Source organism: Neovison vison, chromosome 1, assembly GCF_020171115.1.
Source record: "Neovison vison isolate M4711 chromosome 1, ASM_NN_V1, whole genome shotgun sequence".
In the NCBI taxonomy this organism is placed as follows: Eukaryota; Metazoa; Chordata; class Mammalia; order Carnivora; family Mustelidae; genus Neogale; species Neogale vison.
This window is the reverse complement of record NC_058091.1, coordinates 126,590,063-126,614,808: the sequence shown is the minus strand read 5'-3', so window position 1 is coordinate 126,614,808 and position 24,746 is coordinate 126,590,063. Positions and strand designations below refer to the sequence as shown.

The 24,746-nt window shown below is 51.6% G+C and overlaps 1 protein-coding gene across 2 annotated transcripts in view; it reads left to right on the top strand.

Moving 5' to 3' along the window:
- The window catches only part of SLC22A23 (solute carrier family 22 member 23), a 171,798-nt gene extending 147,316 nt beyond the window's left edge, over positions 1 to 24,482 (top strand). Inside the window, exons 6-11 of one of the 2 annotated variants that reach the window (XM_044258083.1) lie at positions 3,500 to 3,602; positions 5,814 to 6,046; positions 7,649 to 7,681; positions 7,807 to 7,830; positions 8,890 to 9,013; positions 19,926 to 24,482. In XM_044258083.1, coding sequence (XP_044114018.1) covers positions 3,500 to 3,602; positions 5,814 to 6,046; positions 7,649 to 7,681; positions 7,807 to 7,830; positions 8,890 to 9,013; positions 19,926 to 20,283 — 875 coding nt within the window. In that variant the 3' untranslated portion in view covers positions 20,284 to 24,482. The remainder of the gene's footprint in view (positions 1 to 3,499; positions 3,603 to 5,813; positions 6,047 to 7,648; positions 7,682 to 7,806; positions 7,831 to 8,889; positions 9,014 to 19,925) is intronic. The other variant, XM_044258093.1, reaches the window with a different exon arrangement.
- The last annotated feature ends 264 nt before the right edge of the window (positions 24,483 to 24,746 follow it).

Sequence of the window (24,746 nt, the reverse complement as noted above, 5' to 3'; positions counted from 1 at the left end):
CTGCTGCTCCTCCTGCTGCTGCTCCTTCAGCTACTCCCGCTTTTGCTGCTGCTCCTGCTACTGCTGCTCCTCTTCCGGCTCCTCCTTTTTCTCCTGCTGCTCCACCTCCTCCCGCTACAGTTGCTTCTCTTCCCCGTGCTCCTGCTTCTCTTCCTTCTCCCCCTCTTCTCTTTTTCTGTTTCAATAATGGGTGTTTCTCCAGCATCCGCAGGAGAGCAAGTATAAGAGCAAAGCCAGTTGCTCTCACACCCGCTCCCAACAAATGTGTTTTCCCTGCATCTCTGAGGCTTGAGTGACCTGCCACTGCCTTCTCCTTGCTCTGTGCTATCCTGGAGAAGCATGGTTGGGCCCCTCCCGTGGATCTCTTCAGTCTGTTGAGGTTATGACTGCTGTGTGTCTGCAGGGACACGTCTCCTTCTGCAGCTAGGGGCAGGGGGACACGCCAGAACCACCTGGGTCAGCCAAAGTACCGGCCGCCTGCTCACCAGGTCTATGCGGGGCTGCACCCGCTTCCTTTGTTTGGTCCTTGTAATGATGCTCCAAGACAGGGCGCTGCCCCACTTATCAGCCGAGGAACAGAGGCACAGAGCAGCTTTCCCAAGGAAGCTCAAAAACAATGAGCACTGGGATCCTGCCAAGGTGTGTCAGACCCCTTGCTGCATCGCAGGTGAGGCTGTGACCTGACAGGTCCAGCTGAAATGTGCCATGGTGGGGGGGGGCAGGGCATGACAGGGGGTCAGAGAGCTTGGGAAGAGAGCGAGGGAGAGGAAATGCTTCTAACAGTCCCAGCCTTGATGCTTCAGTCTGACCAACTCGCATCCCCTCTGTACTCCTGTGCAGCCATGTCCAAGGACTTGAGGACATCCCTGCTTTTGGTCTGATGACCAGAGAGATGGAAAAAGTCCTTTGATGGTTCTTAAGACTCAGAGCTGGGGGATTTTGTCCCAGAGACACAGACTTCATGCTGAGGAAGTTTTATGTTGTTGTTAATAGGCCGGTGATGTGTATAACAGAAACAACATATCAATAGCCCCCAGACAGGTTAATTTCATTCTGTTAAGAATAATGCAGTTACCTCTGTAGATTGTGGTCAGTTCTGTAGACCTTGGGCTCTCCAGTTTAATGTTATTTAAAAAAACAACAGCAACAATAAAACCCACCACTCAGGTCAATCAGAGTTGCTGTGGCTTCTTTAAACATCTGTTTCAGACAATAATGTATTAGCAATTAGGTGTGGGCCACATTACAAAAAAAAAAAAAATTATATGAACATTCTAACAGCCATTTTCTTCTTGGGCAATTTCAATGGTGAACAAGTGTGGCTACTGTAGTTGATTCCTAATGAGTTTGATTTTTTTTTTTAAGATTTTATTGATTTGAGAGAGAGAGCGTGAGCTGGGGTGGTGGGGGAGAGGGAGAAGCAGAGAGAGACGGAGAAGCAGACTCATCACTGAGCAGGAAGCCCACCATGGGGTTTGATCTCAGCACCCCGGGATCATGACCTGAGCCAAAGGCAGATGGTTAACCAGCTGAGCCAGCCAGATGCACCCCTCCTGCCCCCGACCCCCTGCTGATAACTTTTGTAACAGTGAAGATATTGAGACCATTGGATCAAACTTTATCTGTTAACCATACTATTTCCATGTTCTTTAAAAGTTTTGTAGTATTTTAACCAAGGGGAAAGGATTTTGTAAATCAAATTAGCCTATGTTCGCAGAGGTTTAGAAGACCTCGGGAGCTGGAGGGGATCCATGGATAGACAGCCGAAGTGCTATCTGTTCTGACTTGTACACAGACCTCAATTTTGCATCTAAATAGGGGAAGGAAGAAAGTTCTGGAAACTCAGGTGGCATGGCATCCCTCAGACATCGAAAGACTTTTCCTTTTCCCTTCATTGCCCCAGCTGGGGACACTGATGCCCCCTCCAAAAAAAAAAAAAAAAAAAAGTTGTTTAAATAAGTAACTACTAAGTCCTCATGGTTAAGCTACATATTTTCCTTACAAACTAATAAGGTTTGTGTCCTTTCGGCCATGGGATGACAGGAAGGAGGTACAAGAGGAGAGTTGAAGTGGGGACGTCCAGGGGTGGGAATGGCCCTAAGGAATACCAGAGGGCACTTCAGTAGCTCAGTCCCCTTTGCACACGCTGCTGTAGGGTCTCTCCTGAGGAAGTTCTCTTTCTTCCAAGCTCGGAAGCCTTCCTCAGTAGACTGGGCGTTCCCACCCATACTGCTGCGTTTTGGTTGGTTGTTTTGGTTTTCTTAGTCAACTTATTTTGAACTATTTTTAGGTTTACAGAAAAGTCACAAACCTAGTACAGAATTTCTAAATCCCCTGCACTCCGTGTCCCCTATTGTTAACGTATCACCACGGGACATTTGTCTCACTTGAGAAACTGCCACTGCTATGGCATGGCTAACCGACCCCAGCCTTTCCCTGGATGTCACCAGTCTCTGCATTAATGACTTCCTGTCCCAGGATCCCACTTCCTGGTGACGCCTCCCTAGCCTCCTCGGGTCTGTGCCTTATTTCTCATGACCTTGACCGTCTTGAGGAGCACCGACCACCCAACAGTGGGTCAGGTCTCCTTTTCCTTTTTGAGCTCAAGAGTAGAGAATGACTCCCTGAGCACCCGCAGGGAGGGGCCTCAGAGGCTAAATGTGGGACATTTCTGCTCCCAGAAGTGCAGGGAGACCCTGAAGGCTGGGGCATTTCCTTGTTTTGACCTTCCCTGTGAAAGTGCCATGTCAACACCCAGGCTTCCGCAAACCGCTTAACCCTGTGAATGTGGCATTGGAGTCCATTGGAGTCCGTTCAGAATGACTTTCAGAGCTAGTCTGAGCCCCATGAGAAACTCTTTTTCATAACCTTGGAGTTGGTCACATCACTGAGCAAAACACTGTCTCGCTCGGGTTGCAAAGAACTTTGTTCACTAAGACGTACACATACACATGTGTGCATACGCTATGTCTGCCCTTCTGAAGCACATGCCCTTCTCTACACTCACGCGTGTAGTTCTCTTTTGGAGATCGCTGCCCACTAAATTAGGGAACTTGAGCTTCTCCTGGCCTCTGAGCAGCGGGTGAGGCAGACAGATCAGACCTTGGACGGGAAGGAACCGCTTATTTTCACATGGCCAGAGCCTGATCGGTGCCTCCGTAACCTAGAATGTCACTGAGTTTTGAGCTCAGGCAGAGCGGAGTGAGTCTGCCCTGACGGCTTATTTGTGCGGCTCCTGCCTCCCTGGCGAGAAAGGTTTTATAGTGGCAAGGGACACAGATGGCGTGCCATGGCTCCCTTCCGGCCCCACGAGGAAATGTGAAGTGCAAAGCTAGTGTCTCTGTGGACATGTTTTCTAACCTGAGGGCCAGACCCTGTCTCCTGGCTTAAAGAAAAGAAAAAAAGTGTTTCCCTTGTTATGATGCCCACAACTGGGAACGTGCGTGAGGTCGCCTGTCTGGGGTCCTGCCGAGAGGTCACAGGCTCTCTTTCCCTGCAGAGCTGGAGAAGGAGCTTTCCCGGAGGCCCAAGAAGGTCTGCATCGTGAAAGTGGTGGGAACCCGGAACCTGTGGAAAAACATCGTGGTCCTGTGTGTGAACTCGTGAGTCACAAGAGGGACACGGAAAGGGGAGGTGTCAGGGAGAGGCTGGGAAGGAGAGGGGCTGGAGGAGAGAACAGTGGGGCCCTCCTCCTCCCAGAGCTGGATCCTGAATTACAGCCACGCGGGGGCCTTTGGCCAGCCCAAAGAGCTTTGCTCTTTACCAAGAGGCCCTGGGTTGAGCCCTAGTATCAGTGTTACCAAGAAGGTCTTTCTCATTTTGACCCACAGCTTAATAACCCCACCCTTCCCTGACCACACAAGGTGGCCTTCACTCAGGGTCAGAGGTCACCTAAGGTGCGGTGGGGGGTTAACCCCCATTTGGTGTTAGAGGCTATGGTAGCGGGGAGGGAGGGCAGTTACGCACTCAGCTGTGAAAGGCCTCAGGACTGTTGTCCAGGAAAGAGGCCCGAGGTCAAGGCTCTGGTCTAACCATCCCCACAGCTATTTCTTTTCTTTTTTTTTTAAGATTTTATTTATTTATTTATTTGACAGAGAGAGATCACAAGCAGGCAGAGAGGCAGGCAGAGCGAGAGAGAGGAGGAAGCAGGCTCCCTGCTGAGCAGAGAGCCCGATGCGGGACTCGATCCCAGGACCCTGAGATCATGACCTGAGCTGAAGGCAGTGGCTTAACCCACTGAGCCACCCAGGCACCCCATCCCCACAGCTATTTCTATCAAAGCAGCGCCATTTAATCGGTTCTCAATATTGGGGTTCCTACTTATGCCTTTGTCCTACACACGAAGGGACAGAGGCCCTAGGCACATAGTGGGTCAGAGCTGGAGCCCTGATGCCTCAACCTCCCCACTCACAGCCAGCTCTGGATCCGGCCACTGTGCCACTGTCCAGTCTCAGACACTAGCTTGTTAGGCTAATGGGACCATTAAAAACGGAATGACTTCTCCAACTTTTAGTTCCGGGGAAAAAACACAAATTGTGACATAAAGGAGATGGCAAGTTTCCATTTTAATGCTGCTTCTTTGGGGGAAGGGGGATGCCTCTCTCTGACCTTGTTCCCTGCTGTGGTCAGAAGACTGCCTTCCTACCAGAACAAAAAGGTAGATTTCCCTGAGACGTCGGTAGGCTGAGCAGTAGAGAAAGTCATCTGGGATCCCCAGAGAGGAACCGAATCTCACCAGTTGCTTGATGATAAAAGGACGGCACCAACAGGCCCTCTGCCGAGGATTTCCCACACGGAAATGAGTTCATTTGGCAAGCAGCAGCCTCCTCCGACTGGGGGCAGGGGTCTGTTGCCGTTGACCTTGACGCATCCTCATGGTGTGATAAAAGCACTTTGATTTCCCCAAAGCACGGAAGAGGGGTTGGGAGAGAAGGAAATTTTTAGCTCTGGGATGGCTGCCGAGGGCTGACATCACCAGTGATCTCTCACGGCTGCCCTCATGGGGCGCCTGCACCCGCAGCTTCCCGCGGCGGTGGGGGTGGGGGCTCCCGGTGCGTTCAGAATCCCGTTTCCTTCTTCTTCCTCTGGCGATCCGGACACACATGTCCCAGCAGGTTTATAGGATTCTCTGGAGGAAGGAAAGAAAGAGGCTTGACCCAGGGCAAAGGAAGGGGAAGAGAGTCAGTTAAGAACGGACACAGAGTCTCCAGGACCACACGTCTTCACCTGGCCTGACTTCCACAGCTTTCCCAGGGCGTGTGGGTCAGTAGCAGCAGGGTTAAGTCGGTAGTTCTCTGGACGCATCCCCAAGTTTGCAGAACCCTGAGTGCTGAAGGAAGAGCCGAGGCCCAGGCAGGCAGGATGTCTTCAAAGTTGTGTCCTGTCCGCTCAGTAGACTGGTGCAAGCTGCTTACCCTCCTTAGGCCTTTTAGCCCATCCGTGAAATGGGTCTGACAGGAGGTCCTAGGTGCCCACAGGGGATGAAGTGAGTTGAGGTGTGGGGAGTGCTTTGTCAGGGTGGATGTGTTCGCTGGTGTTGGAACGGAAGGCCTCGCTGCTTGTGTGGCCCCGCTCTTCTGCTAAAGGGAAGGTGAAGGAGAGCGAGCCACCCACCCACCCCACCCCCCTGCCAAGAGGGGCCCGCTCTGGTCATGCCTCTGAAGTCCCTCTGCCTTGCGCCAGGTCGTGCACTCACGCGTGGCGAGCGCGTGTCTTCCGGGACATGCTGAGTTGCCGCTCTGTGTCCTGGTCACTGAGCCTTCCCGCCTTTCTCCGCCGGCCCACCGCCCCCTCGGCCGTGCGTCTCCCCACAGGCTGACGGGCTACGGGATCCACCATTGCTTTGCCCGGAGCATGATGGGCCACGAAGTGAAGGTGCCGCTCCTGGAGAATTTCTATGCCGACTACTACACCGTGGCCAGCATCGCCCTGGCGTCCTGCCTGGCCATGTGCTTGGTGGTCAGGCTCCTGGGGCGCAGGGGCGGGCTGCTGCTCTTCATGATTCTCACCGCCCTGGCCTCGCTTCTGCAGCTCGGGCTCCTCAACCGTGAGTGGGTCTGGGGAGTGGATGGGCCTGGGTGGGGAGGGGGGCGAGCGTGGGGGCGGGGAGCTGGCCCGTGACCAAAGCGTATTGGACAGAGCTGGGTGAGACTGGAGAGAAGTTTTCTGTGACCTGAGCTGCTACTCCAGAATCAATAGCTTGAGGAAAGTGCCTTGGGCAGGACTGGAATGACCATGGTGACTGCCCTCGATGGAGTGCCCTGTGCTTCCCCCTCACCCCCCCTTCCCCCGCCCTGGGGCTGGAACTGGGAGCCTTCCTGGCTACAGGTCATTCCCTGCATGGGAGGCCCACTGAGTCCTGGTGGTCCAGGCTGTGTCTTTGTCATAGGTCACGTGAGGAGAAGAACAATGCACTCTTTCATGGGACAACAGGGGCCGTTTGACCCCTTGAACTGGAATACTGCTTTTCAGCAGCTCCTCCCAAGTTTATCAGCTTGTCTTTGGGCCAGAGAATTCCTCAGTAAATGCTAAAAATAACACAGAAAAACTAGGGAATCCATGCGGCATACTTGACGTGGCTCCTCGCTCCTCGTGCATGGAAATAGCACCAGGCGTCCCTCTGACCGGCCCGGAGCAAGACCCCGAGGAGCCAGGCAGCTGAGCCTTCTCTCACTGGGCACGGAGCTCCCTGGGCAGGCTGGGCCCCTGCGGGGAACAGAGGCCACAGATTGCTTCCCTCCTGCACAAGGAGAGCCCACCTGAGGGTTGGGACTTGGACTCGAGGCCTGTCCAGGTGCAGCACAGAGCAGAGCTGCTGACCAAACAGAAAGCCTTCTCCTGCTCCGAGGTGGGAGAGTCCGTGTCCGGAACAGAAGAAAAAGAAAACAAACTCAAAACTGGATGAAAGAATAGCTCCTTTCAGCCTTGGGAGCAGTTTCCCCAATCTGGTCCTGTTCCTATGCATTCTGCCTCTTGCTGGGACACAGGTCTTCTTTTCAGCTGTGACAAATAAGGAAACAGAGAAGTCACGGTGTCTGTCCCCTGGCAGGGGCCGCCCAGGCTACCCTTCCAGGGAGCCCTGTGCAAGCTCCTGAGCCTTGGGTGCAGGGAGGGGCAGGCCCTTGGGGGTGTCACAGGGGCCCTCCTTGTCCCTGAGCAGGAAAGCTCCAGGAACTGGATGCACACAAGAAGCCGTGAGCCTCAGGGCTCAGAGCACACGGAAATGCTGCCTGACAGGTCTGTCCCTGCGGTCCTTGCTGCTTCCTGCAGCACAGACCAGCAGTGACTCGGGGAGAATTGTTCACAAGAAATTAACCCTTCAGCTAGAGGTCTAGAGGAGCTGCTGGGGTCTCTGTCCTGAAGAGTTCCATTTCCCCCCACATCTGGAAGCCAGGCCGTGTCCAGGGGCTCTGTCGCCCACGGGTCTCTGTATCCTTCTAACAACTGGCCCGCAGCAGGTGTTGGCCCTGCTCCCCACGGGCCCGGCAGGGGGCAGGGGGCCAATCCAGGCTGGAAGGGAGGTCACGGAGAAGCCAGTCACATGGAAAAGCAGGGTAGCGGCTTCATACCTAACAGGCTTCCTTTCCCCCCTCTCTACGCACTGTCTTCACCCGCGTCCGCATGGGGGCCGTCGCTTCCGGGGCCGCAGTGATTGGGAAGTACAGCCAGCATCCAGACTCAGGTGAGTCCCGAGGCCCGCGCCGTGCACTTGATCACTTTTTATTGCACCCAAGCGGGCCTTTTCGTCAAGACTCACAGACTGTGGTTTCCTTCCCGCTCTCTACCTCTCTCTCCTTATCCTTCAAGAGTTGCAGCTGAAGTTGGCCGTAGGTTGGACACTATAAGCATATATTCGTATTCTCTACTCCCTCTTGCCTCTAGAAAGAGCACCTTGTTTCTCAGTCTGTGCCTGGCTTGCACGCATGGCCTCCCCCAACCCCACCCAACCCCCGCTCTGGCCTCGGCAGTCAGTCAGTCTGGAGCCAGTCTTAGGGACGGTGCCTGGGTGACGTGAGAAACCCCCAGGGAGTGCCGGACGCCCTGCTGACTGTGCCGCCAGGGGAAGTTGCTGTCCCCCTTCGTCCATCACGGCAGCTGGCTGCTCTTGGCCACGGGGATGGCGTTGCTGCTCGTCGCCCGTGCCTGGCCTGCTCCGAGCCCGTGCTGCCGGGACTGTCTGCTCTGAGGACCCCTGCATTCAGGATATGCTTTGCAGGGAACTGGGCTGTGCCCCAAATGTACGACCCCAACCGCATGCCCGTGCTCTTTGCTAGACGCTGCCTGGCTGTGCGGTCAGACTCTGGTGCCATTGGCAGGGTGCTCAGATGGGTTGAGCACTGTCCCTCCAGGCCATAAATTCTTCTGTTGAGTTATTGGAGTTTTTGTTCCCTTTAGTCCAACCTGGCATACCCTGTCCTGTGCTTTGGATGGGTCAAACCTAAGGCCAGGGTAGCCAGAGCTCTCTGGAGGCGGAGGCCTTGTTCCTCCAGAGGCTGAGATAGAAGGGACATTGCTAGAATCCCAGGGGAGACCGCCAGCCTCCCCTCAGCCAGGCACGGCTTGGGGCCTCTGGAATCTGGAATCCGCGTGAGCTCCAGCATTCCCGGCCCACAGGCAATCACGGGAACCCCCAACAAAGTCTTCTACCAAGAGGGTCTGACCCGTTACACCTACAAGTGCTCCTCGGTCTCCAGAGGGAACTGAGTGCCCCATGCTGCACCCCGAACTGGGAAGGGGGAAGGGGAAGACCCTTTGTGTGGGCCTAGTCCCTCCCCCATCCCTTGTCCCGCTGCTGTCTCTGCACCCCCCTCCCATCACCTGCCTTGCCAGCTTCCTTTTCCTTCCCTTCTGCCCACCCCCCCTCACTGTCTCCCTCCGATTCCCCTTCAGGTATGAGTGATAGCGTCAAGGACAAATTCTCCATCACGTTTTCCATCGTGGGCATGTTCGCCTCCCACGCGGTGGGAAGCCTCAGTGTATTCTTCTGTGCCGAGATCACCCCCACGGTCATCAGGTAGGTCACAGGAGGGGCCCCGCCTGCACCTTCTCCCTAGGACTCAGGAGAGGGCTGGGTGTGGAGCGAGGCTCCTGTGGAATGAACCAGCATCAGTTGTGTCCTGCCCTGGCCTCCGGACCAGGGTGCAGCATACGTGCCGGGCATGTCCGGCCTTCAGCTGGAGAGCTTTGCCTTGACTCTGAGGCAACCGAGAGTCAGCTGGGAGCTTGACCCCGGGCTCCGTCCAGGAAAGGAGCCAGAGGAGCAGGGAGCAGGGAGCTTTTCAGGGTGCAGAAAGCCCTGTACGTTTCCATCTGAAAGGGGGTGTTACCTGGGGCTTAACTACTCTTGTCTTAGCTCACGGAGTAAGGTCTGATCCTTTCTTGGTGCTAGTCCCAGATAGTGGTACCTGGCTGGTACCTACCCTTTGATTTTATTAAGATTACAGCATAATAAACGGGTTTGCCTTCAGTTAAAAGGGCATCACTTAACTACGGAATCATGTCATTTTCCTGGTAATTACTGTTTGTGACTTACAGAAGGGCTCACTGTGATTGACATCACACTGAACTTGGCATGGGAATATCATTAGCATTGCTAACACACATGCTTTTCGAACATATAAACTGTGAATAAATTAGGCAGTTATTCAGCTGTGAAAGAAAACCCAGAAGTCAGCATGACAACACCCGTCCACCCTGACTTTCCCACGCGGGCAGACAAGAGAGCCCAGTACAGGTCAAGGCGGGACTCGTGCAGACTAATTATTTTAGACCCTCGGGTGCTGGGTAGGGCTTTGGGCAAAGGCAGGTAGGTTCATGGACATTCTTCCCACATTTCCAGGAGTCATGCTGACAAGAGAAATTTCACATGACCTCATTTTGCTTCATTCTCCCAGATTTTTACAATGCGCGCCAAGTCTGAAGGCTACTCAGTGCCTGTGGAATAAGATGCCAAGGGATGGTATATGTAAGAAAAAAAGCAATTAAATGCCAAGTAATTCACCCTATACCGACCCTCTCCTAAGCCGAAGGGAAGAAAAAAGCCTGAACCTTATTTCATGCTCGAGGCTGCAAAATGTCTCAAGCAGACAGCATCTCCCTCCGTGTCTTTTCTTTACCTAGTTAAAATTTCCTTCCTTGACCAAAGAATCCAGCAAAGAGGGTTCTTTCATTAAAGCAGAAGTCAAGATCGGATCTCTGGCTTTCCCGCTGGTCTCCCCATAGATTGGCATTATTGTGGACCTTTCTCTAGGGGCCGCCACCCCTTAACTGTGCTGGTGGTGGACCTCATTAGTCATTGTTAGATTTTGCTTAACAAGCTAAATGGAAGGAAATACACTATCCTCTTCCTCTTTGATGCAGACCTGCCAAGATCATTTGGGGATAGAAATTCAACAAATACATTCTTCGATTTCGCTTGCCAAGATGACACACTAGAAAAAATATTTGACCTTTGGTGCTGTTCTTGTACTCGGAGAGGGATGAAAGGAAATCGAGGCCAACGGGGGTCTCTGGCCAGGAGGGAAGGGGTCCTGGAGTCACTCCTGCACCCCTCCCCTTCAGCGGCCTGGCTCTTTCTTGCAGACACACTCTGGGACAATTCCTGCAGAGTCCCCAGGACAGAAGTTGACCTTCCTCCCCTCCCCCTCCTTCACACAGCTGAATCCCAGATAAATGAGGGTGAGCGGCTTGGGGTGTGCGAGCTTTCTCTTTTACTCACTGAAGTGTAACTGACATACAATATTCCATGAGCTTCATTTTTCTTAATACAAAATGAACCTTTTTCTACAAGGCTGTTATTAAAAACATCCCTCCTGACCCAGAACCAGTAGCCCAGGGGAAGATGCCTGGATTCACTAAGGAGGAGCAAATAGGAGGATGAGAACTTTTTCGTACAGAGGCTCGTGGAAATCCGTTGTCCTGGAATGACACACTCACTAGGGTCTGACGAATGTATTCATCGTGTCGCGAGATCCCATCCAGACTCTCTGTTGCAGAGAAGTGCTTCCCTCCCACCCAGGCCTGGTCTGGATGGCGTCACTGGCAACACGCCCTCCGTCCGTTCCCTTCCTGAGGCTTCGGGACTCGGTGTCTCTGCAGGCTGACGGGGAGGACCCTGTGTCTGCAGCAGCTCTGCCCTTGGGCTTAGTTAGAAGTGCCCCTGGGGCCCGGTTCATCTAGAAGCAGAGGCTGTTTTTTTGGTGCAGGACCATCTTTTCTCTGCAGTGTCCCTCTGGAGCCTGTGAGGACATCACCTACCTCCTCACCCTTCAGCAAAGTTCAGAGATGAGGTAGATGCCGGTGATCACAAGCCCGTTTCATTGTCCGGCAGCTCCACACAGGCTCCCTCCGAGCCCCTAGGCCTTGGCTGTTAATGCTCTGGTCTGTCTGAGCTCAGCTGCTCCTTCCTGATATCTTCTACTTCCTCTCCTTTGCGCTGTCCTACTCCTTTCTCTAGAAACTTCTTTCTTGGAATTTGCCTTCTCTGAGAACTTCCTTCTGAGTGATTCCTCCCTATTCATGCCTCGGGACTAAGAACCTGGGCCCTGCTGTCCTCTCTTCTAAAGGTGCCTCAGGAACAGGCACCAAGGACAAAGATGGCCTGTGTAATGGGACATGGGGAGTCTATTTAACTTTTTAAAGATTTGTGCCTTAAATATATATATTATATACATAACAGACACACAGACACACACACACCAAAAACAAATGCTCAGGTCAAGGAGACACAGCACGCAGGCTTGGCGTTCCACAGCAGGACAAAAAGCAAAGCATAGAGAATGTGGCCTCGAGCCTCAGATTTGGATCTGGGCGTGAGAGCAGGTGGCTGTGTGTGTGACCGCAGAGGTCACTTTTCTCCGTGTGGCCTTAGGCAAGTCCTTCAGCCAGACTTCATCTCTTTGCCCTAACACGAGACAAGTTATGACTGGTGGCCTTGTCACATACAGGGTAGTGATGCTGGGGGGAGAAGAAGTCTGTCCAGAGGATCCAGCCTCAGGATGACAATGGATATTATTAACTCTTCCTACCCGAGTATTGCTGGCAGTTATATTATTTCTGCAAAACTGGCACAAATATTTGTTAATCCTTGACTTCACAGAAATGGAGTCAAGACAAATTAAGTAAAATGGAAGAGGAAGTGAGAAATGGGAGGTTTGTTCTGTTTAAACACAAGATGCTCGGTATTCCCATGTTTAAAGGAATGATTTGAAGATTCTGGAATTCTTAATTTAAGCTTACTACTTCTAATAGTAAGTCTGCCTGTGTATCGGCTTTTGTATCCTTAATTTAGATATTATTACTAGTGAGATAAAGATATCCGATGGATATTAAAATTTTCGGTGCTCCTCATGCACAGGGAGGCAAAATTTGCCTGTACATTTTTTATCTGTAAATTGAGCCCGCTGCCTGCTCTGATATTTACACGTGGGTACATGCTGCCCTCTAGTGACAGTTTAAAGAAAAGCAAGACATGCACAGAGTGCATTTTAGGGAAGGAAAGAAAGGTAAGCACTTGAGAGCCAAACACAAAATAAGGACTCCATTCTCCAAACAGAGATTTCAAAAAGACAACACAAAGCCAAGAATGGTATACCAAATTCTTTTAAAGGTTCCTAACCTTACTGAATAATTTCAAGGCATTCTTGACAGAAAAGCAAACAGAAAATTGCTTTTGTGAAAAAACACATAAAGAAATATCGCATATTATATATGCACTTGTATGTAGACTGCATTTTATTTATACACACACACGTGCACAGATACTTACATGAGCTGTCTAATCCTACCATAAATATATTTGACATGAATTATTAATGTATTATTTTGGCGTTATGACGCGAGACTTTGTCCCATGCTGACTTCTGCCACCTTGACCGTGACCCTTCCCCGTGGGTCGGTGGAACCGCCCGTCCTGTAAGTTAACTCACGTGTGGACTTCATATGCACTGAGCAAGGTTAGTCTCCCTCTGCTTATCAGTGCCATCCACATGTAGTGACAGGAAGGTCCCATGGAAATCCAGAAGGTTGCAGAGAAAAGGATGTCTTACTGGTAGTAAGGGCTCCAAGGAAACACATCCATTAACCCTGGCATCCGTCTGTCCCTCGCTACATCTTGCGGCTTCTCAAGTGGCCAGAATGACCGAAAAGACAAAGGGGCTATTTTAGGTGTCCGTATTCTTGGTTCCCATCCCATCACTCTTTCTGATGGTCATCTATTTTTAACCTGCCCCATTCATTCGGGTGAGCTGACCTTCCTACCTAGGAAGCCAGCATAATCCATAAGCATCCAATATTTATTAAGCATAAATATGTGTTGGTTGATATTCTAGGAAACAATCCTTGCCCTTGACAAGCTCATAGACTAAATAAGGATGGTAGGCATATGAAGAAATACTAACAGAAAGGTGCAGTGTCTTCAGAAGGAGGTCTGGGACTGTCTGCCTGTATCTGGGGGATGCCTCCCCCCCCCAAAAAAAAATACTGCTATTCCTTACTTGTGTTCCCTTGATGGCCCAGTAGCACAACGGTGTGGCTATTCTACAGTCCTTCCTGTCTCTCCCTTGGCAAAAGGCTTTCTAACACATAGGACCAGTGACACATCCCAGTCTGGGTGAGAGGTGGCTGTCTTCTTCCATACCTAAGGCTAGGAAATTCCATCACTCACTGTGTGTACTAGTTATCTATTGCTGTGTAACAAATTATCCCAAAACTTAGCGGAGTGTCTGTGAACAGGAATTGGCAAGGCCTAGCTGGGCCTTCTGCTTCAGGATCTCCCATGGGCTGCAGTCAGCCAGGGTAGCATCGGGCTTCAAGCTCATTCAGGACTTGGTCTTCGTGTGTTCGTGCTGCTAAACCAGAATACCACAGACTGGGTGGCTTATAAACAACAGTAATTTATTTCTGGGGGCTGCAAGTCCCAGATCAAGGCGTCCACAGATTTGGTGTTTGGTTGGCCTGCTTCCTGTTTTATCAGTGGCCATCCTTCCTCTATCCCTTTGGGATTCCATGTCCTCACATGGTGGAGGGGTGAGGGAGCTCTCTGGGGTGCCTTTTCTAAGGCACCTTATCACCTCCCAAACCAGATCTAATCACCTCCCGCAGTTCCTGGCCTCCTGACACCATCACACTGAAGATTAGGAGCTCAACATAGGAATTGGGGTGGATGGGGGGGACAGACATTCCCACCAGAACGTAGGGTTCAGTTCCTGACTATTGGACTGAAACCATCAGTTCCCTGCTGGCTGGAGGTCCTCTAGATCCTGGCCACCTGGAGTACAATAACATCACAGCTTGCTTCATTAAAGCCAGCATGAGAATCTGCTAGAAGTCAGTCTTTTCGTAACCTAATCATGGAAGGGACCTCTCATTACCTTTGCCATATTTTGTTGGTGAAAAGCAAATTGCTACATCCAGCTCACATTCAAGATACAAAGGTATGAAGGCTTGGAGGTGTGACTCATTGGGGCCGTTTTAGCAATCAGCTGGTCCCTACCCCCGAAAGTCTCTTCAGTCTGTGAGGGTCCCACAGACACAAGCACAAGAAGCAGGCAGGGGTTGGGGGGGCTGCAGGGAGCACACTGGAGGGACAGGGGCCCCCAGGAAGGATGTGTACATGCGAGGAAGCCACGGGAGGGAGCGAGGCTTCATTCTGAAGGGACAGTGAGCAGGAGCAGGGGTCCCTGGAAGGAGGGGGTGGTGGTGAGAAGCAGCTTCAGGAGGCCCAGGTGCAGGGTGTGGATGGGGAGGCCCGGGGAAAGAGGTAGAGGAAGGACCAGAGCGGCACCACAGGCTCTAACCACCTTTAGGTCTCCGTCATCCCTGGAGGCTCTGGACCACCTTCTCATCATCCTCCCAGCACTTGAACTTGCTCGGCCCGGGCCCGCCGTCACTGCCTGGTGCTCCCCGGAGGAAGCAGCAACACCCCAGCCAACGCACTGATCTCCCTGCCCTCCCTTCACCTCCTGCACTTGATCACTTGTTCAGTATTAATGCTGCAAAAAAGACGCTAAAAATACAGCGAGATTTCTGCCTTGGGAGGCCAACAGAGAAGGGAGAAGGAGCTTAGACAACTGGGAATGACAACAGCCGGCATGTACTTGGGAATGCCTGGCCCAGTGTCAGGGACACCAACACCCCATCTCTGTTGATGTGCCCTTCCTATCCCCGTGTCATATCCTCCCTGAGGCTCATGTAGGTGAGCCTGCTTGGTGGTGGAGGCAGGATTTGAACCCAGGCCCACTGGTTCCCGGCCTGTGCTCTTAACCAGCCCAAGGAGCAGGGAGCTAGCTGCTCTGGCCTGTGTACATGGGCCTGCTGCACTAGGTGGCAGTTGCTGCCCGGCTTGACCCCACTGAGCCTCTGGGCCAGGAACCGTGCCAGGCTGGGGACCGCCAGGAAGGGCCTCCGCTCCCTCTTTGGCAGCACGTGAGGAAACTGTTGCCCCCGGGGAACCTGGCTGACCTGAACTGAGCAGAGAGGCCACAGCCTCCTCACAGTGAAAGTGAGGGAGAGAGCCAAGGAGTTCGGGGACTGGGGGTGCAGGTCAGGCAGGTGCAGGGGCCAGGGCTCAGCTAGAGGCGGGAGGGAGCCCTCGAAGGACTCTGAAAAAGGGAGCGGCATGATCCACTCCACATTCTAGAAGAGTCACTTTGTCACCAGTGAGGAAAGAGCCCCAGAGAGTAGGAGAATGCAAGACATGCCGGTTAGGGGAGTGTGACCCAGACTGGCCAAACTGGAAGCCATGGCGCTTGGGTGCAGCTGGACAGAGGCCAGAGACAGGGAAGAGTCTGGCTACTCCCAGGCTCTGGCTTTGTCCTGAGGTCAGTGTGTCCCACCTCTCCCCACCCAGCACGAGGGGTGTGAGGAACCCCCTCCCGTGAGCAGAGGTACAAGGCCTTTTCTTATTTGGGGCTGAGAGAAGGGAAAGAGAGCAGTGTCTTTCATTGTTGCTACGAAACATGACAAATGAGGAAGGGAGAATCGCCCCCCCCAACATTGTCCCAAGCATGCACACGTGATTGTCAGTCTTCTGTTCCACTCTTTGAGAAAAAGTGTTTCTTTTCTGTGCTCCTTCATGTCTTGACCATCAAACTGATCCATCCGCTTAACGGTGGCCCTTAGGGACAGCTGTCGACCTGGGGAGCCCCAGACACTGAGTCCCCCCTCGTTCCTGTCACTCATGTGGATCTGGGACTGGCCAGCCAGAGGGCCTGCTGTAGACAGCAGGGGCTGTCGGTTCACTGTTGACGGGAAGGCCCCAGGAAGAGGGAGCCCACTGCTGAGCCAAGCAGAGCAGAACCCCCGCCCCAGCCTGAGCAGCAGCGGGGACAGAGGGGAGGCCTGGGTGGCTGCCCCACACTGGAAGCTTTGGGGGTTTGTGTTAGGACACCCCAGACCCCACAGATAGAACAGTGTTGGGTTTGGTTGTTTTTTGTTTTTGTTTTTTAAGATTTACTGCAGTATAATTTACATACTATATAATGCATGCATTTTAAACATACAAGTCAATAATCTTTGGCGCCATCATCCCCATAAACCCAGACATCAGACATTTCCATCACCTCAGAGAGTTCCCTCCTGGCCCTTTGCAGTCCTCCGTGTCCCCACTCACAGCCCCAGGCAATCAGTAATCTGCTTTTGGTCTCTGTAGATCTGTCCCTCACCCCCCCAACCCCCTCCCGCCACTTTTTCGAAATTTTGTATAACATTAGTATAACATTTTTGTAACATGTAGTATAACATTTTTGAAATTCCTCCCCCGCTGTGGCAGGTGTCAGTGCTACACTCCTTACTGTGGCTGTGGACTCCTTACTGGGGACTGACTGTTCCATTGTCCGGGATGTGCCACAGTTTATCTCACCAGGTGGTAGACGCCAGGATTCTTTCGGATTTGGGGCTATTATAAATAATGCTGCAGCGAATATTCAATTCTGAGTTTCTGTGGGCTCTAGGTTTCCTAGGTCTCATGAGAGCGGAGTTCTCATTTAACTGTTTCAGATACTGACAAGTGCTTCCACGGCCGCTGCCCGCCTTTCCCTTTCTAGAGGTGGTGGTTGGGGGTCTCATTCTCTGTGCAGCCTCACAAACTCTTGTCACTCTGGTTTGTTTTTAAGATTTTATTTTTTTATTTAAGAGAACACAAGCAGGGAGAGTAGCAGGAGAGGGAGAAGCAGACTCCCTGATGAGCAGGGAGCCCAATGTGGGGCTGGATCCCAGGACCTTGGGATCATGACCTGCGCCGAAGGCAGACGCTGCACCGACTGAGCCCCCCAGGTGCCTCCCATTACCTGCGTTTTTGATCTTTGCTGTCCTGGTGGGTGTGAGGTGGTGTCTCACTGTGGTTGGGGTATGCATCTAATGGCCAGGGATATTGTACATCTGCTCGGGTGCTTTGAATGTTTTATACTTTGTATAGTGTCTTTTAAGAAGTGTCCATTCAAATCCCTGGCCCATTATTTAAATTGGTTGACAGTTCTTTATATATTCTGGATACAGATCCTTTTTCAGACGTCCTCAGTAACCATGTTCTCCCAGTCTGTTTTTTCTCTTTCCATTTTCTTGAGAAATAAATAAATAAATAAATAAATGAAATTTTAAAAAAAAAAAACAAAACTTCTGCACTTTAGGAGGACAAGTTGTGGGGTTTTTTTTGTTTTGTTGTTGTTTTGTTTTGGGAAAGTCCTATTGATCATTTTCTCTTCTAGATCCTGCTTTTGGTGTCATATGTAAGAAATCTGTCTCACCTAAGATCACCATTTCCCTTTGTATTTTCTTCTTAAAAGTGTTACAGGTTTAGCACTTACATTCATGTCAGTAACCCATTCTGAGTTCATGTATCATGTTACATAAAGGCCCAGCTGCTTTCTCTTGCGCCTGGATAACCAGCTGTCTCAGCCACTTGTTGAAGGACTCTTTTCCCTATTGAATTTGCCTCTGTCAAAAGTCAGCTGACCATGAATATGAGTTTGACCATGAGTATGACCATGAATATGAGAGTTTACTTCTGAACTCAGTTGTTCCACTGATCTGTTGATACACCAAGACCACACTATTAATACAGCTTTCCATGAAGTTCTGAAATTGAGACAGTAAGTCCTTGAATTTCGCTAAGTTTCAAAATTGTTCTGGCTGTTCTGGGTCTTTTGCATTCCCATCTAAGTCTTGGGATCAGATTATCATTTCTGGCGGTGGGGGAGGATACATATCATCTGGAAATTTGACAGGGATTGTGTAAAACCTGTGTATATTCCACCTAAGATGGAAGAATTGCCATCTTAACGGTACTGGGTCTTCCAACCCATGAACATGGACTGTCTCTTCATTTATTTTATATATCAGATTTTCTCTTTCATAGTTTTTAGTATGCAAGTCCTGCATTTTTTTTTTTTTGAGATTTTCTTTGAGAGCGAGCGAGTGCGCATGTGCACATGTGAGTGCAGGGAGGAGCAGAGGGAGAGGGATAAGCAAACTCTGCGGAGCAAGAGCCCAATGTGGGCTCGATCTCATGACCCTGAGATCACAATCTGAGCCAAAATCAAGAGTGAGATGCTTAATTGACTGAGCCACTCAGGTGCCCCAAGTCTTGCTTTTTTTTTTTTTTTTTTTTACTTATTTCTAGGTATCTTCTTGTTCTTTTGATATTATGATAAATGGAATTTTCTTAATTTCATTTTCACCTTCTTTGTTGCTGGCATGTAGACATATAGTTGACCTTTGTCTGTTGATCTGATGTCTCATGCCCTTCTAGGTCAGTTTTTTGATGAGGCAGAGCCACCTGTAGTGCCAACCAAGAGAACCAGAGGCTCCTCGAGAGCCTGCCGCAGGAGCCTTCTGCCTAGGGGCATCCAAGAATAAAGTTCTCCTCACTAAAGGGTGGGGGCACAGCTCTTAAGCAACTCCAGTGGAAGCTCTTCTTTAAACCGACCAAGATCCACACCCCCACACCCTCTGCCCACTGGTGTGTGTCCGCACTCTGATGGGAAGCAGAGAACTCCACTCCCCCTTCCTTCAGACCAGCCAGCCCTCCCTGGCCTGTGCACTGCATGACACAGTGGGGCCATGACTTCCTGTCATGTGGACACCACGGTCCACTTTTCTGCAGTCCGGCACTGCACTGCTTCCCAGAGACCACCAGACACCTTCTCCCCCAAAATACACTTTTATGTCAAAGGAGAGATGTTCGAGTGATGATGGACTTTTTAAATGTTGTGTATCTCCTAATCTCTTTGGGACTCTGGTAGGTTCCCCCAAATAGCAGAGGAGTGGAGATAAATGGCACATGCTCTAGGTTCCCACTCAGTCACAGCACGTGGCCTCTGGCACGGTAGCTCAGAGACGGGACGGCTTCCACTGGTGGTGTGCAGAATGATTTCAGGAAATATACGGGACACAACAATGAATAGGAACTCACGGTGAGGAAAAGTACCATCTTTTAAAGTATCTTCCAGTCTCTCTAGTTCTGGCTGGAGAAGATCTCTGTGAGTGCTGGCAGGTCTGTCACATCCTCTTTAACCCGCTAATCCACCTCCCACCCGCCCACTGACCTATTTCTAAATGAAGAGCAAACTTTGGGAAATAGTACAGTTTACTAATACTGTGTCATTGCATATTATTTATGGCGAGTGCTTTTCCATTTACAGTAGTATTTTAACACTGCCTTTCGAAATAAAGTAAAAAATGTTGAGCTGGCGAGAGACGATGTTAACTAGAAGCAGTACAAAGATAGCCAAGGCGAAGTGGTCTGGGATATCCCACAGGTGGGATCCGCTCGGGGTTTTGGGCGGTGGGAGGAGAGGTCCTGCGCGAGCCAGGCCCCAGTTGGCCCCGTGGTCCCACTCACGTGGCCCCACTCTGGGAGGCCCCAGGCCCCCACCAAGGCAGGCTTGGACCACGGCCGTTAACCACGTGTGCCTGTGCTCTCCCCACAGGTGCGGCGGGCTGGGGCTGGTGCTGGCCAGCGCGGGCTTCGGCATGCTAACAGCGCCCATCATCGACCTGCACAACCAGAAAGGCTACTTCCTGCACCACATAATTTTTGCCTGCTGCACGCTCATCTGCATCATCTGCATCCTCCTGCTGCCTGAGAGCAGGAACCAGAACCTGCCCGAGAACATCTCCAATGGGGAGCACTACACTCGGCAGCCGCTCCTGCCCCACAAGAAGGGGGAGCAGCCCCTCCTGCTCACCAACGCCGAGCTCAAGGACTACTCCGGCCTCCACGATGCGGCCACTGCAGGGGACGGGCTGCCTGAGAATGCCACGGCCAATGGCATGAAGTCCATGTAGCTCTGGGCACGGCCTTCCCTATAGGGGGCACTGTGGGCACTGGGGACTTGGGGGCTGTTTGGGCACAGGTTTACAGACCGGGGACCAAACACGTGGCTGGGGGGCAGGAAAATCAGGTTCTGCTGCTGCTGCCGTGGATCCCAAGACCGTCAGCTGGTGTGGGTAAATTCTGTCTTTCCAGAACTTTAAGGATCATGTATGAGGAAGCAAACTCTTTGAAAATAACCCTTCAGACTTTCTTTTCTGCCATGAAATGTTTGTATTTATTTTGGTCATTTTTACGAGAAGCACTTTATTCCCTTTCCTCTAACTGATCTCAAAACAGAACCACCTTCTTCGGAAGAGGGACACGGTTGCCAAGGAGGACGCTGTAAGTAGCCAGCACAGCAGCCCTGGAGGTCACACCATGCTCGCCCAGCACCCCACTGCGGAGCCAGGGGTCACTCACTCTGGGCCCATGCCCCACGAGGCCGCCTGCCTGTGTGCAGACAGACTGACCTGTCATGGAGTGGCTCCATGACTGCATTGTAGACAGAGTGAAATGTAAATGAGTAGGATTTTGCTAGAGAGTCTGTGTATGGTTTTTAAAGGGTTTTCTTGTGTGTGTGTTTATGAGGTAAGAGCTTCTGTTCCATGTGCTGGGGGAAAGCAGCTCCCAAATATCATTAAAACCAGCTTAGTCTTTCCTTCGAGATCATCCTTTTGTACTTGACGCTGGAAGCTCCTTGGGGGAAAGTGTAAACATTTCACCAGAAATCCTATGTAACGAGGGGTACTAAGGCCATGGTTTGTCAACATGGGTTCTCCTGGCCGAGCTCACCACAAGCAAAGGTGTGGAGAGGTGAGGCGCGGTAACGTCAGTCATACTCCTTCCCGGGTTTAGCTCCAGCAGGAAAGTCCCCTCTGTCACACTCGGCTTCCTCGCCAGCACAACCTGAACACGAGGCCACTTTCTGAACTGAAAACCAATAGGAAACTGACAGACCACTGAGGCAAGCCCACAGGAGCGAGGGCTGCTCTCCAGGACACGGCCCGTCACCCACATCTCGAGCACATGCCGCGTGGAAATCACCAGCCTGGATGACTGTCAGCTCTCACGGACTTCGCACTGACAGACTGCAAAGCCTGTGGGAGCCACTCCCCCACGCAGCCCTGCCTTTGCCTGCTTCCTGCTTCCTGTCACTTCTGTCAGCACGGAGTGGGGGGAGGGCAAGGACTCTCACAGGTGAGTCCACCCGACCTCTGGCCTCTCCAAGCATCAAGACCAGTTGAGAGAAAGCAATAACTCACCAAAGTTCAACACCCACCCCGCCCCCAACAGCCAAGGGTTTTGTGTTCCTCATTGCGTCCCAGACAGTGAAGGCTTCGTCCTGCCTTTCCAGGTCAGACTTTCTGCGCCTATCTGAGGGGCGCATCATGGGAGACATGGAGGGCCTCCTCAAGGACATCCAGGGGCCACGAACAAACAAGCTTCATTGGTGCAGGCAGGCACTGCCTTGTAGCAACACAGGCACCCGATTTTTTGGACAGCCTGGTTTCTTTCTAGAATTGTCCACCTCCGCACTTTGTGACACATGTCTTTGCTGTGAGCTGTGTTCTTCCTGGGAAATTGTGGTCTTGAGTCTGTGCAGCAGTTAGGTGACTTCCAATGGACAGCTGCTAGAACTCAAAAGGGCCAGGAAAGAGGCTGAGGAAACTTCCCTTTCTCCCCGTCCAGCTTTCCAACTGGTCTGTTCGCAGTCCACCCACCAGCCTCCTCCAAAACTGCTAGACCCCAGTACGAGCCCGCTGACGGAATGAAAACAGTGTGAGGAGGTGAGCAAACCCGCAGGCATGCACGATTCCAGGGAGTAAACTGCATTATCTGTTTCATCACTGGTGCCTGGGAACAAAGGCCACCAGGCAGTCTCTCCCCAGCTCCAGATGCTCCAAGCCCAGCTCACCCGCACCTCCCTTCGTCTCTTTTAAGTCACTTTCATTCCATGTTTCAATGTTAGTCTGCATTCACCTTAATTTGAGATCTTTACATCTCTGCAGCCTTCATGTGCCAAACTTGTGGGAATACCGTTTGCCTTTTTCAGAGTACTTACTACAGAGCCACCGTGCGGCAAGACCCAGTAAGCGTAGGCCACTGGGCAGGTGGGAAAGTGGGAAGGAGCCTGCGTGGCCCCCGGGGCCGCACCTGGCCAGGTATATGTCTGCATCCCTCACCCCAGGGCCAGGACAGCCCACTTGCTGTCCTCCAGGACTTGGGCATGTTCGCTCACTGTCTGCACGGACCTTCTGTGAGAACCGTCCCAAAGCTGTCGAGTGCCATCAGTCATCTCTAGCCAGGAAGGCAGAGGCAAGGCACGGCACATACAAAGTCCTGTTCCTCGGTCTCTGATCTCCACGTGATGGGACAACTGTAAAGACCAGTCCAGAGGAGACAGCCGTCAACACTGTCGCTTCAGTGATCCGGACTAGAAGAGAAGCTGGCTATGAGGGCTGGGCTCTTGGGACCAAAGTCTAGCAGACGTGAACATGGCTGACTCACCAACAAAGAGGTCCCACAACTCCTCTCTGCAGGCTTAGGCTGAGCTCCTGCTCTGTTACTGGTTTGGCTTCGGGATACCTGAAGCTCTTAAGGAACGAACACCTTTATGAGATGGAGACAAGGCAGGAAAGGTTCTATGTGGGCTGAGCTCAGGGCGCGATCCCATACCATGTGAGCGAGGCAGCAGGGGCCCCCCAGAGTCTGAGCTGTCTGCACCTGCCCTGCTCGGTAAGGGAGGGGGCTGCAGCCACCAGCTCCCTGGCGCAGGTCAGTAACGTATGGACTCCTCAGTCCTATTTCCTTTGTGCTTAGTGAGGAAACACTTCTCAGGCACCTGCTACTTCAAGTCCGCCTTCCCCACCACCTCTACCCCTCCACCAGCTGCCCAGGGAGACATCCCAAGGTACGTGCTCCAGCTTCCTCCTCTGCCACCCACTCCTGCACCCTGCTATCCTATCAGGGAGCTGTGATCCCCTTCCAATAAAAGTTATGCACAAATGTGAACACCTGAGACAGGGCTGGATACTTCTTCATTTTGTTCTCTTCCAGAAGTCAGCAGTAACACCACATACCCCGAAACATCAGCGCCCCAGACAAATAAGGAAACCGTTTTAAGCGCTTTATTTTCTAAGAGTAAAATCACATGTGACTAGGGGAAGGGGGCTGGTAGGTTTGTTTGGCCACAGAAGAGAAAGAGAGCAAAACTAAACCTCATAAAGGAAGTAACTGCACTCAAACATGACCACTTCCTAGAGCCAAACAAGAAATGACTGAAGTGCCATTAAATGACCTGTGTGACCATCGCATCGCCCGGCCCCTAAGTGGCGCGCGGGTGCACAGCACGTGCTGGGGGAGCCCACATTTCAACTTTTAAAGAACACCTCACTTCAATGTATTGTGTGTTTGGAAAAGCAGTACAGTGTGTTACGTGTAGTGGGGAATACTTCCCTCCCTCTGTCCTCTCGGCAACCCCCACATCTGAGGTTTCTGTGTAAGACCCGTGTTACTGTATGTGTCGACCGGGGCTCCTCTGGAGGTGCTCATTCATAGCACAAGCCTAAACTGAATTCTGAACTGTCGTTCAAAGCTAAACGTCTGCATGATGTCACATCTGTTGTACCTTTGGGGAAAATTTGTATGTAAATGTACAGAAATAAAAAATGTTGCCCCACTAACAAATTTCCACTGGAATGTCTTCCCTACCTCATCTGATGGTATCCAATGAAGGGCATTTCACAACCATTGACTACAAGTAATAAAAACTCCACCTGTTGATGCAGCTCTCACTGTCCTACTTCAGCGCCTCTGTAAACCGAGTCTTTGCTCTCACCCCGAGGGGACAGTGGGCGGCCTCGCACCTCGCTTGCGGGGTCCTAATCTTAAAGGCAGGCAGAGGCAGAGGTCGGATTGCACGCAAACTGTTCCCTTAGTGATGTTCTCAGACCACCTGAGAAGCAAGGGCCATCAGCAAACTGAAGAGTTCTTGCCTCGTGTGTACTGATGTCCTGCTAACCCATGGCCTGATGGTTCCTAGAGAGGTCAAGAGAGGACTCTCTTACACTGTGATTCTGTGAGGAAGTTCTGATAACCCAAAACTCTCTTCTTTAATGTAGTATTTTTTAACAAGAAAACACTATTTCTTTAATAAAGTATTTATACCAAACTCTTCTCTCTATAGCCCTGATTTTGTGTTACTTACTCTTCTTAGAGAGATGCCCCCTGTACTTCCAAGCTATGATTGTGGTGGCCGCGGCCTCGGAGGTCAGCACAGGAAGTCTGTAAAGGAGGCAAGCATCTCGAACCTCAGACCTGCCCCTCTCAAGTGCCCTTATGTCTTGGCCAAAGTGTAACCACTCCGGTCTGCCTACCACAGGCTCCATACAAGACTTATGCCCCTGCATGAATCCTGTTACAGGGCCCTAAACAA